Source organism: Odocoileus virginianus, chromosome 27 (assembly GCF_023699985.2).
Source record: "Odocoileus virginianus isolate 20LAN1187 ecotype Illinois chromosome 27, Ovbor_1.2, whole genome shotgun sequence".
NCBI lineage: Eukaryota > Metazoa > Chordata > Mammalia > Artiodactyla > Cervidae > Odocoileus > Odocoileus virginianus.
Genome location: NC_069700.1, coordinates 45,245,374 through 45,264,924, shown reverse-complemented (window position 1 = coordinate 45,264,924; position 19,551 = coordinate 45,245,374). Strand labels below are relative to the sequence as shown.

Genomic DNA, 19,551 nt, shown 5'->3' with positions numbered 1-19,551 from the left:
ACAAGAAAGCTGCCTGTCTGAATTTTTAGAAGAGCTGCTTTTGCTGGTTCCAAAGATTCTGTTACTAGAAAACTGCTCTGAGCTGGCTCCTGCAGCTCCTTTGATAATGGCTGAGGCCAGTTCCTGACTCTTCTGCTGAGTAATACCAGGTCTGGGAATGGGAGCCACATTGTGGGAAGCGGGTGGTGGGAGAGGGTTGGGAAGGTGGCTAAGCTAGAGGACCTCAAGAGGGAGTTGGATAAACCTAGAAAATAGGGCAGCAAAGGAGAGGTATTTATTGTTATCTTAAAACTTTTAGTCTGTTAGTGATTCTTATTTTTCCCTACGTTTTAGGCATGCAAGTCTAAAGTCAAACTGTCTCTATGCTTCCATTTCCTCATCTGTAAATGAGGATGATAAAAGCACCTGCCTTTTACATTGCATGAACATTATGTAGTACATAAGAAGTGCTATCTAGATATTTGTTGTACTTATTTCTTCCTCTCCTTACTTTCCTGGAACTTGCCCTACTCTGCTGATTTATTTGCTTATACAGTGATTCTCTCATAATTTCACGTGTTTTTTTCTAGGTCCCAGTTCTTGCACACAGTCAAGAAGTGATCTATTAGTAAATGTCAACTCTGGCAGCAGAAGGAGAACCACTGTCTCTCCAGATCCTAGCCAGGAATATACCATTGAAATATTAATCATAGGGACCCTTCTTCCTATAGTAATCTCCCTACAGGAGAATTATTAAGTGTTAAACTTTGACATTCTGTAGTTTTCTGAAGATCTGGATGTAAGATCTCCCTTACATCTATCTTGCTCACCAGTGCCACACTGTTTAATTACTGAGGCTTTGTAATACATGTTTAAAATTCTTCAGAGCAACTGCTGATAGGGCCCACATAGGGTCTCATTATTAAGGTGGCTGATTATGTTGACCTCACAAACAAAGAATAAAATCACAGTGATCCTTGAGACTGACCAAATTGCCCAAACATTCTGACTTCTCACTGGTGCCTACCTTCTCAAAGCTATGAGACCACCAGATTCCGGACCTCTGGCTATGTGACCACAGGACTCAACTACAGGCTAAAAATTAACCATCCCTTCAGAGAATTTTTCATTGGCAGGGTATAAGAGAGACCCTGTCAGAAAGGGAGGACACTGGTTCTCTTTAAGGGCTAGTCACTCTGTCATTTCCCTCTAATAAATTTCCCTTTTCTTGCCTGACTTCCCAGCTCTCTTTCTTTTTCTCTGCACTTGCCTTACAACTGCCCCTTCATTGCCCTTCTTCAGCTTTTCCATGCAGAGTCTTGCTTGTTTAGTTTTCTGTATTAACTTTAAAATCTACTTATTAAAAAGTTCATATTTTATTGGAATAGTGTTAAATTTACAAATAAATATAAGAATTACTTTCTGAGACCTAAGCCTTGAAGATCCATTCGCTCGTTCCCCTGGGTGGCAAGTGAAAGGAGTAGAGACTAAACAGATCTAGGTTCAGATTTCATCTCTGCTCTCTTATCAGTTGCCCAACCTCTGAAAATTTATCTGTTTCTCAGATTTCTTATACATGAGAGGGTGACTGTAATGTCTGCCCCGCAAGTCTGTGTCTGTGTGTGCACAGTAGCTCAGGTTTGTCCCACTCTTTGTGAGCCCATGGATTATAGCCTGCCAGGCTCCTCTGCCCATCGGATTCTCCAGGCAAGAATACAGGAGCAGGTTGCCCTTTCCTCCTCCAGAGGATCTTCCCCACCCAGGGATTGAACCCAGTCTGTTACGTCCCTTACATTGACAGGCAATATTTTACCACTGTGCCACCCAGGATTAAAAGAGCTAAAAAGCCTAAAATGCTTTTTTCTATATAAATAGAATCGTTTCTTCTCTTGCTCCTTTCAGAGAGTCCTCTCACGAACCACTGAGAGGGAAACCTCCAGGATCCTAGAGCGGACTACGTGGTATCTGGGGCGGGGTTCTGCGGAAGTTGACCTGTGGAGGCCACTGCAGGAATCAGAGGCCCCTCGGGTCGTCAAAGCACGGTTTTCCGGGTGAGACTTCGACTTTCTGCTGGGTGTGGAGTAAGCTCTTGAGCGAAGGGCCCCCGAGGGGGGTGGTTACCTCAGACCTGCCCCTCTGCCGCCCCTCCTCTCTCTGCCTCTTCTTCTCACACACCTCCTTTTTTACTCCCTTTTCCTTTCCCTCTTCCCTTTTTTCTGTCCTTTCCCTCCGACGCCTTCTTTTCCTGTCCTTTCCCTCTCCCTCCCCCACCCCCCATCCTCTGAGTCGTTGCCATACTGGCACTGGAAATTCCCCTGCAGCGTCTCGGAGGCCCGGAGGACTGACAGTCGCTGGTCGCTGGAGTGCCCCTCCTCGCTTTTCTGGCGAAGTCCTATTTTTGGGTGCGAGGAAGGGGAGTCGGAGAATGGAGCAGACCCTTTCTCTTGGCCCTGTGTCCCCAGCTCTGCTTTGTTGTGATAACTTTAGTAGCTCACCGACACTTGACAGTTTTATTTGGATGTTCTTGAAATATTTTCATTTGCCTCAAAGGAAAAAACTCAGTTTAGCTGAACATTCATGAAAGTTCCTTTCTTTTGATGTCTACATTGCATTTCCCCTCTGCCTCCAGCCGTTTTCTTCTGTTTAAAAGATGAGAGCAAATGTCCCTCTTTTTTCTTGATACCTTTTCTTTGACATTAAAAATGTTAAAGTAACTGATAACAACTCAGAGAGGTATTTTATACATATTTGTAGCCTTAAGATTGACATTGACTTAAGGCCACTATAAAGGACAATAAATACAATATTTGTGATCATTAAGTCAATGTCAGCGATTTGGGGCCGAGAGGAAAAAAAGACAGCGCACTGAAGCAGCCACAGGAAAGACTGTTTCAGGTGTGAGCAAGCTACAGACCAAAGGGGCTTTGGGTAGGACTAGGAGTTCTCCATGTTTTGCTAAGGAGAAAGCAACTTGCCCCATAAGCTCCATGGTAACCACATTTCTGGACTTTGGGCAAGGGTTCATTTGTATGTGAACTGTGAACCAAGTGAGCCTTTTTCAGTATTGCCAAAGAGCTACTTACTGTTCAGAGAAACTTGATAAAACAGCATCACCTAGAAATAAATGGCATGTGGAATGTAGTGTCCATGTGACGATAAACTTATCACTGATTTGTAGGGCTTGAAACTGAATTAAGGAAATTAGAGGCTTAAAATAAGAAACATTAGAAAGATGCAGGAAGCTAATAAAATTGGCTACCTAATGGAGGTGGGAAATGGGGAATCAAGGTGGAAACAAGTTTTCTCTGTATCTTTTTAGATCATTTTGACTTGAATTGTATATTACCTGTTCAAAAACATGGACAAATTTTTTAATAGAACTTTTGGAGTAGTTTCTGACATCTGGTCATTTTAGATTTACAGAAAAATTGTGAAAGTAGTACAGAGAGTTCTTACATCCTCCCACATTTAGTTTCCCTATAGTTAACATCTTACCTTACATAGTATATTTATCACAACTCTTGAGTTACTATTGCATATTATTATTATCAAAGTCCATATTTTATTCACACTTCCTTAGTTTTTACCTAGTGTCCTTTCTTTATTCTAGGATCCCATCCAGCATACCGTGTTACATTTAATTGTCATGTCTCCATATGTACCTCTTGGCTGTAACACTTTCTCACACTTTCTTTGGTTCTGATGACCTTGACATTTTTGAGGCATACTTGTCAGGTTTTTTATAGGATGCTACTCAATTGACATTTGACTGATATTTTTCTCATTACTATACTGAGGTTAGAGGTCTTGGGGAGAAAGACCACAGAGGTGAAATGCCATTCTTATCAAGGGTTCACACTGTCAACTTATGACTGTTGACACATAAAACAACTTGTAAAATGGAAAAAGGCAGAGGGTGATAATTTGTGGAATTTGAGTTTGAAGCAAAAGTTTTATTAAGTTTGGAGATAGAATTGATGAAATATTGTTGTCAGGGTATAAGAGAGTGGGAACAATCCAACAAGTTATCCACACATTGGTCTAAATTACAAAGATGAAATGGACCCTTCTTTGGAGAGATGGAGGATCTGTTCTGTCACAATTCCAGAGGAGACAGAACATCCCTGTTGCTAAAATACTGTCTGCCATAGCCGCGTCAGCTAGTAGTGGTAGCAGTAGACAGAGCTTATTTAATCTCCATATCTCTCTTCCAACACAAGTAGTGTGGACTTGTGAGTGGTAAAACAATAATGATGTTATTGTTGTTTTCCCAAATTAATTCAATATCAGTTGAATTTCTCATTTTTTGCCTTCTCTATTCCTATGCTCCTTCATCTGTTCTACTAGCTGCAAATCTCTTCAACTCCTATCTTGTTTCCCAATTTAATTAAATGTGACAAAAAGTCTTTTTAAGTAGAAACTATGTTATTTTATATACTCACTTACAGCCCAGATTTTGTGTTTGAGTTGCCTTTTAAAGTATATATTTAAATAGTATATTAGTCAGGTGTTCATTCCAGGAGTTTTGTGGTAGTACCAAATGAATAAAAACATTTGATCTGGCCACATTTGATCAGTGTGTCCTAGGTTTGTGGAACATGTTTTAGAGTCCTAGTTAAGTCTAAGTTGCTCAGACATATCTGACTCCTCCAAACCCGTGAACTGTAGCCAACCGGGCTCCTCTGTCCATGGAATTCTCCAGGCAAGAATACTGGAGTGGGTAGCCATTCCCTTCTCCAGGACATCTTCCCACCCAGGGATCAAACCCAGGTCATATTGCTTTAGCTGCAGGGAATAAATCGCATTTGAAAGGTGTGTTTATTGTTTCAGGAATCAAGGCCAAAGGTATGAACAAGGTGTTAATTCTGAAGGGAAGATTTTTGTAAGGATGGATCCACACCAGAAGGTCCCCAGCACATATAATGGGGATACTTTACAGACTCCTGAGAATGAAAAAGCTTCTTATAACTGGTATGAGGACCAGTTAGAAAGTCATGAGGCGAGGTCTGCAGAAGAAAGACGGTATACATGCAGTGAATGTGGAAAGAAGTTTGCTCAGAGCTCAGGCCTTGTTCGACATCAGAGAATCCACACTGGAGAGAAACCCTATGAGTGTGATCACTGTGGAAAAGCCTTCAGTGTACGCTCAACTCTCACTGTGCATGAAAGAATCCACACTGGTGAGAAACCCTATACTTGTAATGAGTGTAGGAAAGCTTTCAGTGTGAGGGCACACCTGATTATACATCAGAGAATCCACAATGGAGAGAAACCCTATGAATGTAATGAATGTGGCAAAGCATTTAGTGTGAGCTCAGACCTCATCAAACATCAGAGAATCCACTCTGGTGAGAAACCTTATGAGTGTGATGAGTGTGGGAAGGCCTTCAGTGTGAGTTCAGCCCTTATCAAACATCAGAGAATCCACACAGGAGAGAAGCCATATGAGTGTAAGGAGTGTGGGAAGGCCTTCTATGTGAACTCAGCCCTTATTAATCATCAGAGGATTCATTCTGGAGAAAAGCCCTATAAGTGTGGAGAATGCAGAAAAGCATTCAGCCAAATCTCAACGCTTATTCATCACCAGAGAATCCATACTGGAGAGAAACCATACGAGTGTGATGAGTGTGGGAAAGCATTCCGTGGGAGCTCTAATCTTACTAAACACCAGAAAATACATGCTAAAGGAAAGTGTAATCAGTGACTTAACATGGTGAAGATATTATAAAGGCTTTTTTTTTCTTTCAAGTCAGAAGTTGTCACCAGAAGAAGGGTATGACAAAAATTAATGCTTTAGTTGACACTTCAATTTCTTGGAATATCAGAGAAATGAGAAGTCAATGAAAAATGACTACCATTATAATGATCAACTCGGTCTCTAAAATCATACCCACTTCTGAGAATGCAGCTTTACAAATCATAAGGTAAATAATGTAGTTTGTTGTGGTTTAGTAAGTTCAACCTCAGTATCTCTAACATAAGTTTTACTTTTTTTATGTGCAAACATTTTGTTGTTATTGTTGCTACCAGTTTATAGATGAAACATTAAATTTTGAAATTGGAAGTGATGTTGGTTGGTGGAGACTAACATATCCTCTTTGAATCTGGAAATACTGGAGTCTTTTTTTGGTGCTGTCTTGGCAGTGAGACAATCCCCACACCTGTCCTGATTCACCTGACCCTTGCCTGCCGCTATTCCATGGATAAGAATAAAAAGCACTGCAGGAGCCAGCACTTCTTTCTTATTGGGCCTCTTGCTAATGTTATTGCAGTAAGTAATTAAAGGCTTGACTGTGTTTCATTTTTGCTTGTGTTATAATGCAACACATTCTCACTGCTCCAGGATCCAGTCCAGAAGAGTATTTCTGTCTTGAATATGTTACACTTATGGCAAAACAAAAACAGAGGTAGGACCACATGATGACTTTTGAAGCATCTACTCAGGAGGAGCATATGTCATTCCCGTTAGGTTTTGTTAGTTAAAGCAAGTCAGCTAACCAAGCTTTTTTCCCCATCCATATGATTGAAAAAATGTAAAGCTTACATAGAGGACAGTGAATAAGGAAAGTAATATAATCTATCATTGAGATGGTGTATCTACCATATTGGCCAATGTTTATGCAATGTTTTCTGTACCCAGGCTTTCTCTGAGTGCCTTATATGTGTATTTTTCTCAATAAAAAAATAATGATATGACATACATACTACTATACAGTAACTCCCCTACATGTGAACCTTCACGTTGTGAACTTTCAAAGATTTGAACATGCATGCACATGTCCAGTTGATAGCTTACGGTGAACAGTGTTGGATTCGTGATCTCCGAAAAAGAAAATTTAACTTCAGGATCAGGGACCAGGCTTGATCACTGAAGGCTCTTGTGTGGCAGAAGTTTTATTACAGTGAAAAAGGACAGAGACAGCTTCTGACATAGACATCAGAAGCAGACAGAGAATGCCCCCTTACTAGTCTTAGCAAGGGAGCTATATACTTTTTCAGTTATTAGAGTAAATCAAAAGAATGTCTCAAGATTGTAAAGGTCACTCCCACAACTTACATTTTAAGATGACAGGATTAGAACTAACAATAGAAAGGTCTTACTAGACCCACTCCCACAATTTATATTTTAAGATTACAGGATTAGTCAGAAGGTTCTCAAAGATTAACATGACTCCTCCTCAAGAGCCTCAGACCGCTTTCTCCTTGGGGACCCCGGACTTCTTATCAACCTACCTAAGAATTGACTTTCTCCCAGTCATGTAAGTTAGTTCACCTGTCTGATGTACATTGTCATGTGTGTGCATCCTCTACAAGTGGTTATGCTTTTGTGTACTTCATAGTACTGTATAGAGTACAGTAGTATGGTATCTTTATTTCAAGCCCAAGATGTCCAGAAGTAAGGATAAAAGCAGCAGTGATGTAACTTGCTATACTGTACTTTTAAAGATACTGTACTGTAATATTAAAATGTTTTATTTTTTGTGTTTGTTTTTTATGTATTATTTGTGTGGAAGGTATTATAAACCTATTACAGTTCAGTATTATATAGCTGACTGTTAGTCAGATACCTAGGCTAACTTTGTTGGACTTAAGAACAAACTGGACTTACAAACACGCTCTTAGAATGGAACTCATTTGTATGTAGAGGACTTAACTGTACTCCCATTTTACAGCTAAAGAAATTGAGAAACAGAGACATTAAGTCATTTGTCCAAGGTCATGCAGGTAGAAATGGTAGAGCAAGGAATTGAAACCAGAAGTTTAACTTGACAGTCTTTTCTCTTAACTGCTGTGCTACACTATGAAAGTTTAATCTGAAGGTTGTTTATGTACTACAGTGAGCCTTAAAAGGTTGGGAAGGTCCCCTGGAGAAGGAAATGGCAACCCACTCCAGTATTCTTTCCTGGAGAATGCCACAGACAGCGAAGCCTGGCAGGCTATAATCATGGGGTTGCAAAGAGTCGGACAACAACTGAGCAACTAACACACTGTGCTGGTAAAAACTTTAAAGGTGAAATTTAAGTCTTCTTCAGTCTCAATCTGTCTTTACTTCTAAGTAACTCTTAGAGGTAATCCATTTAAGATTACTTAGGCTAATCCACCTGGCTGGGTCTCAGTTTTACATCCATAAAAATAAGGAGAGAGGCCAGCTATTCTCTGATATCCCCTACAGCTTTGAGATTTTTATAATCTCTCCAAATAGATTGTAAAATGCTTTGTTATATGATGACTTCTTTTTTAATCTACTACTTTATGTATTGTTATGTTCACAAGAGCTCTTGAATAAATGAGTCTCTGCACCAATTCCTCCTTTCTGCTTTACATTAGTGATAATACTAATAATGAGTAGTTTGCATTTAGCAAATCTGTTCCAGGTACTTTTTCAGGCTCCTTAGGGTAAATTATTTCATTTAAAAGTTTAGATGCTACATTTAGAATAAAAGCAAAGCTGAAAAAAAGAAAATTGCTCTAAACATCCCTTTTGAGATCTTAGAACACAGTAAAATAAACCCAAGAAACAAAAGGAAGAAAATACTGAAAAGCTGCAATTAAAGGAAAAGCAAGTGTATTTTCTTACTTAGAACTTAAGCACAGGAAGAGTTTTGTGTTTTGTAACTTCTCTCTTTAGGCTACTCTCATATATGTCACATTTGACACCCTTTTTCTGCCTCTGGGGAAAAGGTGCTAATATCATGATCAACCTGTTCTTTCAGATGGTAACTCCTGGCCTTAAACAAGGAGTCTGTTTCAAAGCAGAATTTTCCAGAAGTCTAACACACAAGGAGATGTTCGGAAGATCAAATGGGAACATCATCAGGGGCTCCACACTGGACAAGTTCATAGGCTTCTGAATAATTTACCCAAGTGAGGGAGGAGCCCCTTTGTGGATACACAGTTTACTTTGCCTCAAACAAGGGAGAATAGCACTCAGATAAAAAGGCCTAAGAACATCTGGGAGAATTTACCCTGAAGTTCAGTCCTTTGTGACTCAGCTGGTAAAGAATCTGCCCACAATGCGGGAAACGGGTTCAATCCCTGGGTTGGGACAGTCCCCTGGAGAAGGGAAAGGCTACTGACTCCAGTATTCTGGCCTAGAGAATTCCACGGACTCTATAGTCAATGGGGTCACAAAGAGTCAGACACAACTGAGTGACTTTCGCTTCACTCAGTCTTGTCAATGCTCCGGGTGTGGGAAATTCTCCATTCAGCTTGTGTGGAGTTTCCAACTTCAACTGTAATAAAAGTAGCAGCCACTCATTGTAAAGGGAGTGGAAGTCAGTCATTCAAAAATACCCCCTCCCTAATAAAATGAACCCTGGCACCCCAGCAGCCCTGACCGAGCACCAGCATGTCCAAAGTTAAAGAAAGCCCTATAGATCCTCAACTTGGAATGACCTTTGTGTAATCCAAGTCTCATTAAACAACAGAGAAGCCATCCTGAGAAGAGTCTCATGAGAGTAAAGAATGTGGCAAAACCTTCAGACACTGGAATGATCTTGTCAGACAACAGAGAACCTTTGGGGATATCTTCAGTGTCAGAAGCCTTCTGTATGAGCTTAAATCTCATTAAACATAAGCAAATTCATTTTGGACAGGAGCCTTATTTGTGTCATGAGTGTGGCAAAGCCTTTAAGTTCTGTGATAGCCTTGCTAATCATCAGAGAATGCACACTGAAGAGAAAACTTAGCGGTGTAAAGAGTATATGGATTCATTGTGTTTCAAGTCTGGTCACTCACCAAAGAACCCACAGTGGAGAACACCATTATGAATATAGTGAGTGGGGTAATGCCTTCATTTGGAAGCCAGCATTTATTACCAGAAAACTCATAAATATTAAAATTTGAGAAGACCTTCACTTAAAAACTCAATCTTCTACACTGGAAAATCCATACTGGAATGAAACCCTATGTATATCATATATACATTCTTTTGTATGGATATGTATATAACTGAATCACTGTAATGTACACCTAAAACTAAACATGGCATTGTAAATCAGCTGTAATAAAATAGATTTTTTAAAAAACAAACTGGAGGACTTATCTCATTGTCAATGGTTAGGATTCCACCCTTCCAACACAGTGGGCATGGGTTTGCTCTCTGGTCCAGTAACTAAGATCCCAAATGCCATGCAGTGCAGCCAAAAAGAAAAAGAAAAAAAAAAGATACTGGCATCTGAAATATATAAAGAACTCCTAAAACTGAACAATAAGAAAATAATTCAGTTTTTTAAATGGGCAAAAGATCAGAACAGACACCTCACCAGAGAAGATACACAAATGGCAAATAATCATGAATAGATGCTCCAAATCATATCTTGTTAGGAAATTGCAAGTTAAGATACCACCACACACCTATTAGAATAGCTAAGTTGCTAAACAGTGACAACTCCAAATGCTGATGAGGATGTGGAGCAATGCATTCTCATATATTCCTGGTGGGAATCCAAAATGGTACAGTCACTTCAGCAAACTGTTCAGCAGTGTCTTACAAAAGTAAACATACTCTTTTACTCAGCAGTTTTCACTCCTTGGTATTTACCCCAATGAACCGAAAACATGTCCACAAAAGAACCTGCACAAGGGTGTTCTTAGAAGCTTTATTCATAATTGTTAAAATGTGGAAGCAAGCAAGATTTCCTTTAGTAGTTTCATGAATTAACAAACTGGTACATCCAGAGAATAGAATGTTCAGCAGTAAAAAGAAATGAACTATCATGCCATGAAAATCCATGGAGAGAGACTTACTTCCCTGGTAGTTCAGTGGTAAGACTCCATGTTCCCAGTGCAAGGATCCCGGGTTTGATCCCTGGTCAGGGAACTAAGATCCCACATATTGGATGGTGTGGCCAGAAAAAAGAAAACTCATGAGAAAATGTTATATGCTTTTTGCTAAGTAAAGGGACCAGTCTGAAAAGGCTACAAACTGATTCCAACTATTAATACATGACATTGTAGAATAAGCAAAAGTATAGAGACAGTAGGAAGATCAGGGGGCTGTGGGGGTTGAAGTGTGGGAAAGATGAATGTGTGGAGCATAGGGAAATTTTAGGGCAATGAAACTGTTTAATATGATACTTGTAATAGTTGATGCATGTTATATATTTTCCAAAACCCTAAGAATGTACTACACAGTTTACATTAAACTTAATATTAACTATGGACTTAAGTTAATAATACTTTATCAATATTGGCTCACTAACTGTAACAAAGATACCTCACTAATGCAAGATGATAATAATGGAGTTTGTATGTAGCCAGGAAAGGGGTTTGGAGGGTATGGGAAGCTTTTTCTATAAACCTAATAGTACTGTTTAAACTATAATGTTTTTTAAAGCTATTTTTCAGCAAAAAGACATAACTGGGAATAAAAAGGGAAGTGGGAGCCAGTATCTGGTGTTCATATAACAGCTCATACCCAGAATGTAAAAAAACTTTTCACTCATCAATAATAAGTACACTACAAAAAGGGCTCGTGGCTAACTCCTGCAGCAACGTTGTGGGTGATTTAACCTTTATGGATCGGCTCGGATTTCTTCAGGAGGCAGTGGGAGAGAGAAGGGAGTAAAAATCCAAACTGCCAGAGTCAAGTGCTGCGCCCACCCTGGCCGAACCAGGAGAAGGTAGCAAAACCCGCAGCCAAGAAGATCATAGAGAGGACCACGCCTTCGGTTTCCTAGGCGGGCACCTTCCGGAAGCAGCCTCGTGGTCCTGGGCGCCTTTTACTCTGTCGTTCTGGGTGCCTGCTTAGTCCGGCAGGATGGTGATTACAGTTTTCTCTTAACTACTTGCCAGGGATAGTCTCCGGGAAGCGCCAGCCATCCCCAGAGCTGCGGGTGAGCGGTCGTACTTCTCCCCAGCCAAGCTGCAGAATTTTCAATCTCTGTTTTCGCGAGGGGCAAAAGTGGGACGGGGAGGGCTCTTTGCAGCGTGGGTGTCCTGTTCTCCCTCCAACAAGTGCACACGGTGCTTAGTAATGAGCTTCAGTGACGATTTGTCTCTATTGTTAGATTTGGATTTGTTGCTGTTTGTTTGTTTTTTACTTTATAGAATAGCACAAATGACTCAGATTTTGCTTGCTAATTCTCATTATTTCACACACTATAGATGCTGGGGGTATCTCATCCGACGGAGAGGTGCTTATTGCTTTACTCCCTGAATGAAGACTATAACGAGTTTATGGAACTTTAGTGTTTTACTCCCCTGTATAATTAGCTTGATTCCTTTAAAAATGATAAAGGTCTTACCGGAAAAACAACTTTGACTCTGCTCATGTGCTTTAACTCTACAGGAGTGTCCCAAAATCCATCCCTTCTTGCTGAAGCAGTTCTAGGAAGGGATGGTAGGTTATGAGTACGCATGAAAGAAAGCCTTGGCAAATGGACTATGGTGATCCCACAGTCTCTTGCTCTTGTGCTTTTCTTCCTGTAATGTAGTTTTTATAAACTAAAGTCTTTAAATTCTAAGAATGTGGCCTTATTTCCCACAATAGAAGTTCTGATACTAATATTTATGTTGCATTTTGTATATCAGCAGCAAAGTGCACTTTCTCACTTAATTATCTGTTTTTGTGGGTCTCAGGAATATCACCTTGGCAGTGAGTCTGCATTACTAATAACATAGGTTCTTGACTGCTCTGGTTATTTTGCTGCTTTAATAGTGGGTTCTTCTCCCACAGGAGTGCTCTGGTTCTAAGGTTCTTCCTGATTCCTGGGATGTAAGCCAAGTGAATCCTATCCTGAGCCATTGCAGTCTAAGATGTCCACCAAGTTGAGAGAGGATCCAGTCTTGACTCCTGTGGTTCTCACCCCAGAGGAGCAGGAGGGTCTGAGAATAGTGAAGGTAGAGGAAGAGGAGAACCGTGCTTGGGAGCAGAAGCCTGGACAACTAGGGAATGTGCACACTTATCAGGAGCTTCTTCGTCAGCACTTCAGACAATTCTGCTATCAAGAGGCCCCTGGACCTCGAGAGGCACTGAGACAGCTCCGGGAGCTCTGCCAAAAGTGGCTGCAGCCTGAGAGGCACAGCAAGGAGCAGATCCTGGAGCTGCTGGTGTTGGAGCAGCTCCTGAGCATCCTGCCAGAGGTGGTTCAGGCCAGGGTATGGGAGTATCATCCAAGGAGTAAAGAGGAAGTGGTGACTGTGTTGGAAAATCTGGAGACAGAACTTGAAGGCAAAGGACAACAGGTGGGGAAAGGGTAATCCATTGTTCATTTATGAGCTCACCATGGGTCTACCGGCAAAGACAGGGGCCATGAGTAAGCAAGAGGAGAGGGATTTATGACTGTTATTTTCTGGGCTGAAGCATTATCTTTCTGTTTTCCCTTTAAAACTCTGCTGATTAAGACACTAGTTTCTTTATTCTGCTTTCTATACCTGTAGGAAATTTTATTTTTAATCAAACTCTGAGGTTTAGTTAGCTATTGCCATCTTTCTGGTCCTTTCATAAAACCAGCTCTACTGGTATGTCCTTAGGTCCAAGCCAGTGCACGTTACAAACAAGAAGTGCTATGGAAGGAAGTGAGACCTGCAAGCCTTACAAATCAGTCACAGATTGTCCAGCTAAAGTGTGATCTTTAGGAGATCACAGTTTGGGAGAACTTTCCTCTGCAAGAGAATGGTAAGCTTTACAGCATGAATTTTTGTGATCTTTTAGAAGCACTGAGCCAGAGAAGGCAATGGCACCCCACTCCAGTACTCTTGCCTGGAAAATCCCATGGATGGAGGAACCTAGTAGGCTGCGGTCCATGGGGTCGCTAAGAGTCAAACACGACTGAGCGACTTCACTCTCACTTTTCAGTTTCACACACTGGAGAAGGAAATGGCAACCCACTCCAGTGTTCTTGCCTGGAGGATCCCAGGGACGGGGGAGCCTGATGGGCTGCCACCTATGGGATCACACAGAGTCGGACACGACTGAAGTAACTTAGCAGCAGCAGCAGCAGCAGAAGCACTGAGCATAGCATCTGCTAAAAGTAGTATTTCTGATGGAAAAAAAAAATGTATCTAGAAATAGCAGAACAAATTTAACACCAAAAGCTTATTTACAAAGTGAGCATATCTAGAGTTGATTTCACTTTGAATTGGGCTATGTGCTATTTTTTAACTGGGCTGTTATAGTGGTTTACAATTCTGTGAATCCAAATCATTATGGAACTTTAAGAAATACTGATGCCCAGATCGCCCATAGATTTACCACAGTGGGCCCTAGTATTATATGTTTTAATTAGCTATTATCAGAGAACAATAATGGTAGTTTATATTTTAAAAAGTCAAGTGCTGTAGAAAGATAGAAAATGAAAAAAATTTTAAAAAGTTCTATTCCCAAGAATTAACAACTGTGGGCCTTTCATATACAATCCAGCCAATCTAGAGCCCAGTCCCCCAACCATCTCCTTTATCAAGCTTTCACACACCAATTTTATCAGTAGAGTTATTTTATTCTTTTTAATGTTTAGTTTTCTGATGCATACATGTATTGTAATTAATTTAATGGTCTCCTACTGATGTACATTTAGACTTTTTCCAGTATTTTTGTTATTTTAAACAATGATCAGTGGATGTCTTTATGTAAAAATCTTTTGGCCGTTGTGTGAAAATATTGAAGGAAAAATATTTCTATAAATGTAGTAAGAAATTAACAGTCACTAGATTAAAATAGGCTACTTATTATATAGGCAACAAGGTTATAGTGATTACCTAGGTAAAGTAAAAGGACACAAGGTGATGGAGAAGGAATTGGGATTTGGGCTTTTTACTTTTATGCCTTTTATACCATTGAAATTTTTACCTTGAGTATCTGTTCTTTTTGTAATAAAAATAAAGAGCACAGTCTTTAGATTCAGATTAACTCCAAGCCAGGCTAGTCATGTGATCACAGACTAGTTATTTAATTTCTGTGTTTCAGTTTTTGTTTCTATTACCTAGCTTATTGTGTTACTGTGAGCATCACCACAAACTGACTGATCACTTGGTGTTTTAGCTATCTATTTCCATGTAACAAACCACTCCAGAGCTTAGTGGCTAAAGGGAACAACCATTATGTTATCTCTTACAATTCTGTGGATTGACTGGGATTAACAGGGTGGTTCTGCTGCTGTACGTGATATTAAATGAAGCTGTAGGTATTGAGGACGTGCCTGGACTGTGATGTTCCAGATACTTCACTCACATCTCATAGCTTATCAGGAGATGGCTAGAAAACTGGGCTTAGCAAGATTATGAGATGGATGGACCTCAGGTTATCTTATTTATTCTCTCAGGCTCCATGTATCTCTTTAGTGGAGTAACTAGACTTCTTAACATGGTAACTCAGGGATCTCAAAAGCATCTTTTAAAGTCTTAGTCCTTGAACTGATATATCATCACTTTCACCATATTCTGCTGGATAAAGCAAGTCACAGGCCAGCCTAGATCCTGTGTGGGAAGGGGTTGGACTACACATGGGATGGATACAAGAGGGTATGTTCATTAGGGACCCTTTGAAGACTCTTGGGAAATTTACATTTCATTCCTGCCATTCTGAGTTTTTATATCTGGACTGAGGCCCAAAAGCCTTTTATTTATTTATTTTTATTCTCTAAGATTCATAAATACAGTAACTGTCAAACCCTTAGCATGATAGTTCTTAATTATTTAGCACAATCCTTGACGTTAATAAGCATTTAGTAATGTTATCAATTATTATTACTAACCTTACTTCCAAACCCTTATGTGGGATATGCAACTCTTAAATAATCGACTTGCTCTTTCAGCCGATGAGGCCAGGAATACAACTGGTGAATTTGCCCCAAAGCAGATTTCTGCAGAAAGGAATTCATTGGATGCTTTCCAGGATCCAAAGTGTGGAGAAACTTTTCAATATAGGGGTAAATCAGAACACCAAAAGGCCAACCCCACAAGAGTAAAATGACACAAATGTAAGGAATGTGGAAAGGCCTTTGTTCAGAGCTCAGGGCTTGTTCAACACTGGAGAATTCACACTAGAGAGAAACCTTATAAATGCAATCAATGTGGAAAATCCATCAGTTATAAATCAGCCCTTCTTTCACATCAGGAAATTCATAATAAAATAAAACGCTATCGGTGTAATGAATGTGGGAAAGCCTTCAGTCAAAACACAGGCCTGGTTCTTCATCAGAGGATCCATACTGGAAAGAGACCTTATGGGTGTAAAGAGTGCGGAAAATGCTTTAGTCAAAGTTCACACCTTATTGGACATCTGAGGATCCACACTGGAGAGAAACCCTTCAAATGTAATGAGTGTGAGAGGGCCTTCACTCAGATGTCAGGACTCATGGAACATCAGAGAAGTCATACTGGAGAAAAACCCTACATGTGTAAGGAATGTGGGAAAGCTTTCCGCAGGAGCACCAGCCTTACTCAACACCTGAGGATCCACACTGGGGAGAAGCCCTACCAGTGTGAGGCGTGTGGCCGAACCTTCATTCACAGGTCAAGCCTTGTTCATCATCAGAGGATCCACAGAGGGCAGAAGTCTGTATCTATATCCTAAGCATAAGAAAGCCTTCACCTAGGCCTTAGTGAACACTTTAGAAAGCTATGCTGAATACAGACCTAATCATTTTGTAATAATTTGAAGAAATTGGGGATGTGGTGTCTCCATTATCATTGTTATTCTAGGTAGTCAAACTAGAAGACATTTTGGTATCATCCATCAGATTGAAAGAAGCTGGTAGCTTGTCTCTGGAGCAGACCAGATTTTGGGCTGAATCTTTTATGGATGCTGCTATTTCTTTCTCCCATTCTTTTGATCCTTCTCCTCTGTGGTCCTTCAGCACTTTTGTTCCGTGAAGTCACTATCATCACATACCCTGAATATCCTGATGATACAGTGGCGCTCAGATTTTGAACGGAGGACCACTGAGACTGTTAAATGTGCACACTGTGCAAAGGATAACTTTAGCAGGATGAGTGAGGAAAGTGACATTGTTTTTAAAGTTACCTAAATAAGGGGTAAGCTAGGTAGTTTTTTAACTAGGTAAGTTAAGTTTAAAAGCAACTACTCAATGACATAGCTTGCTGTTTTGTTTGCCTCCTCTTCACCTTATTGGTGAGAGAGGAAGTCCCACCCTAAGATTCTAGGGATGGCCAAACACATGACACCTGGCTCTGGACAGATGGGATTGACAAGAGTTTATTAGTCATGTGTACTCACAGCCTAGGGGAGGAGGGCCACTTGGGAGCAGAATAAACAAACAGGAGCTTTGGGATACAGGCTTCATAGTAATAAGATGAGGTGATGCCTGGTTTCCTTGGGAGGATGTGATTGGCTTGTTTGAATAATTTCATTGAGGCGGGGAGCAAGGAGGTGAAATCCAGTAGGTTGAGGACCAAGTAGAGTGTAGCTAGTCCACCTGATGGGGAACTAGCCAAGTGGGGTCACTTCCTGCTGGGTGGGAGGTATATACAGCAAGAGTGGAGGAATTGATGGTTAGGCTTTTGGTCCCTCTGAGGCTCAAAGAGGGCTAGGTGGCTCAATGGGAAAGAATCCACCTGCCAATGCAGGAAATGCAAGTTTGATCTCTATGTTGGGAAGATCTCCTGGAGGAGGAAATGGCAACCCACTCCAGTGTACTTGCCTGGAAAATCCCATGGACAGAGGAGCCTGGTGGGCTACAGTCAATGGGTCACAAAGAGTTGGACATGACTGAGTACACATGCATGAGGCTCAAAGATGTCAAGGTGGCATATGAAGTTTTAGGCCTTGCTGCTTACTTTGTCAACTTAGAAAAAAGGCATAGTATTTAGGAAAGAGTTAAAATATATATCTGTGCCCTCAAATTCTACTCTTCATTGATATGTCCTTTCCCCCCCCGCCTCTTTCTTTCTGAATCCCAGTGATACCCACTCTTCCAGTTACCTCTAGGAAAAAATCTCAGAACTACCTTTGACCATCCAGCATGCCAGTTGGACTTGATTCCATATTGGTAGTAGGACTGAAGAGACATCAGGTAGCAGAGTATCTTTAATGCTTTTCCTACATCTTTCTGACTTTATGCTAAAAACCAGTGGTTTTCTCAAGCTCAACTCCATCGCTGTCCCTCACACATAATCATCTGGATGTTTATGTCCTCACTACTTTATCTTTGCAATCTTTGGAACAGGCAGTCTAAAAATCATTGGTATTGTCTTCTACTTTGAATGAAATATACTTTCCACTATTGTGAAGACTTGAGAAACGGGAAAGTTTATGAGGTAGAAAGTGTATAAAAGTGAGGTTATTTCATTATATTCATATTTTTATGAGAATGGTATAAATAAATAGCCACCCAAGAAAAACTCTGGAGGTGCTAGTTGTTCATTCTTACTGCCATCATACCACTTCTGCTTTATTCTGCCTTGTTTCGTGGCTCAAGTAGGAAATACCTGAGAGTTATGAAATTTTTCATAAGCTGAAATGGCATAAAGCAGAGGGAGTTACCTTAGGACACATCTTACTAACAGATGGACAGAATCGAGGTAAAGCACAGACACAGTTCAAAGCTATCGTGGCTTAATGCTGAGGTGTTGAGTATAGTTCCCAGAGAAGGAGCCAGTGACATCACTCTTGCTGCTTGAGGTACATGATGCCTTTCTACAAGGCTAGCAGCAATGCAAATGCTCAACGCTGTTTTCACTTTTCACCTTTTTTGGGTAAAATCCTCTTCAGCTTTATTTAGCAAAAGCAGATACTAATGTAGGTCTTTATTTGTAAAGGCAAAGTGGCATAATGCAGATTTCCAAAAGGCAGGGGATACTTGTATTTCTTGATTTTGTTTAAATACAAATACTAAAAAACATACTTTAAGTGTCAATAATTTGACCTCTGTGGCCTTCCTAACCTTAGAGTTAGGGACATGTTTACAAAAGATGTGTTATTATAACACATCTCTCCACAGTGACTTGGCTAGTACACATTTCTGAAGACACTGTGTTTAAAGAATGGTTATTGCCTCCAAGTGTGTCATGCATTTTAAGGGTATATACAAGAAAAAAAAATTATAATACAAAACAAGAAGGACAGATAAACACAAATCAAAAACAATTCTGCCTGGGAAAATTAGGAAAGTAGATAAAGGTGGACATTAGTCAGACATTAAGGATTAGTAGGATTTTGATATTTTAGTCAAGATTCTCAAAAAAATATATATTAGTTTTTTTTTTTTTTTTTAAGAATTGACTCAGACAGTTGTTCAGTTCAGTTCAGTTGCTCAGTCATGTCTGACTCTTTGCGACCCCACGAACTGCAGCATTCCAGGCCTCCCTGTCCATCACCAACTCCTGGAGTCTACCCAAACCCGTGTCCGTGAGTCGGTGATGCCATCCAACCATCTCATCCTGCCCTCAATCTTTCCCAGCATCAGGGTCTTTTCAAATGAGCCACCTCTTCACATGAGGTGGCCAAAGTACTGCAGTTTCAGCTTCAACATCAGTTCTTCCAGTGAACACCCAGGACTGATCTCCTTTAGGATGGACAGGATGGATCTCCTTGCAGTCCAAGGGACTCTCAAGGGATTCTCCAATACCACAGTTTAAAAGCATCAGTTCTCTGGTGCTCAGCTTGGTTTA

At 40.4% G+C, this 19,551-nt stretch overlaps 2 protein-coding genes across 2 annotated transcripts; both read left to right on the top strand.

Annotated features, from left to right (window-relative positions):
• Positions 1 to 24: 24 nt before the first annotated feature.
• LOC110135225 (zinc finger protein 665-like) lies at positions 25 to 18,282 on the top strand. Its single transcript, XM_070456906.1, has 5 exons — positions 25 to 149; positions 1,882 to 2,030; positions 4,810 to 5,659; positions 9,558 to 9,666; positions 15,894 to 18,282. Exons 3-5 carry the CDS (start codon positions 4,868 to 4,870, stop codon positions 16,493 to 16,495), a joined length of 1,503 nt encoding a protein of 500 aa, XP_070313007.1. The 5' UTR covers positions 25 to 149; positions 1,882 to 2,030; positions 4,810 to 4,867; the 3' UTR covers positions 16,496 to 18,282.
• LOC110135206 (zinc finger and SCAN domain-containing protein 31-like) lies at positions 11,663 to 15,112 on the top strand. Its single transcript, XM_070456905.1, has 3 exons — positions 11,663 to 11,816; positions 12,659 to 13,167; positions 13,456 to 15,112. The coding sequence occupies exons 2-3, from the start codon at positions 12,739 to 12,741 to the stop codon at positions 13,558 to 13,560; spliced, it is 534 nt and encodes a 177-aa protein (XP_070313006.1). The 5' UTR covers positions 11,663 to 11,816; positions 12,659 to 12,738; the 3' UTR covers positions 13,561 to 15,112.
• Positions 18,283 to 19,551: the final 1,269 nt, after the last annotated feature.

Excerpts from the sequence above, each read along its gene's own strand:
- LOC110135206 (XM_070456905.1), top strand. The coding sequence starts at position 12,739 with ATGTCCACCAAGTTGAGAGAGGATCCAGTCTTGACTCCTGTGGTTCTC. Across the intron at positions 13,168-13,455 it reads TTGAAGGCAAAGGACAACAG|GTCCAAGCCAGTGCACGTTA; the intron begins GTGGGGAAAGGG and ends GTATGTCCTTAG.
- LOC110135225 (XM_070456906.1), top strand. The coding sequence starts at position 4,868 with ATGGATCCACACCAGAAGGTCCCCAGCACATATAATGGGGATACTTTA. Across the intron at positions 5,660-9,557 it reads CTAAACACCAGAAAATACAT|CAAATTCATTTTGGACAGGA; the intron begins GCTAAAGGAAAG and ends ATTAAACATAAG. Across the intron at positions 9,667-15,893 it reads GCACACTGAAGAGAAAACTT|ACAAATGTAAGGAATGTGGA; the intron begins AGCGGTGTAAAG and ends GAGTAAAATGAC.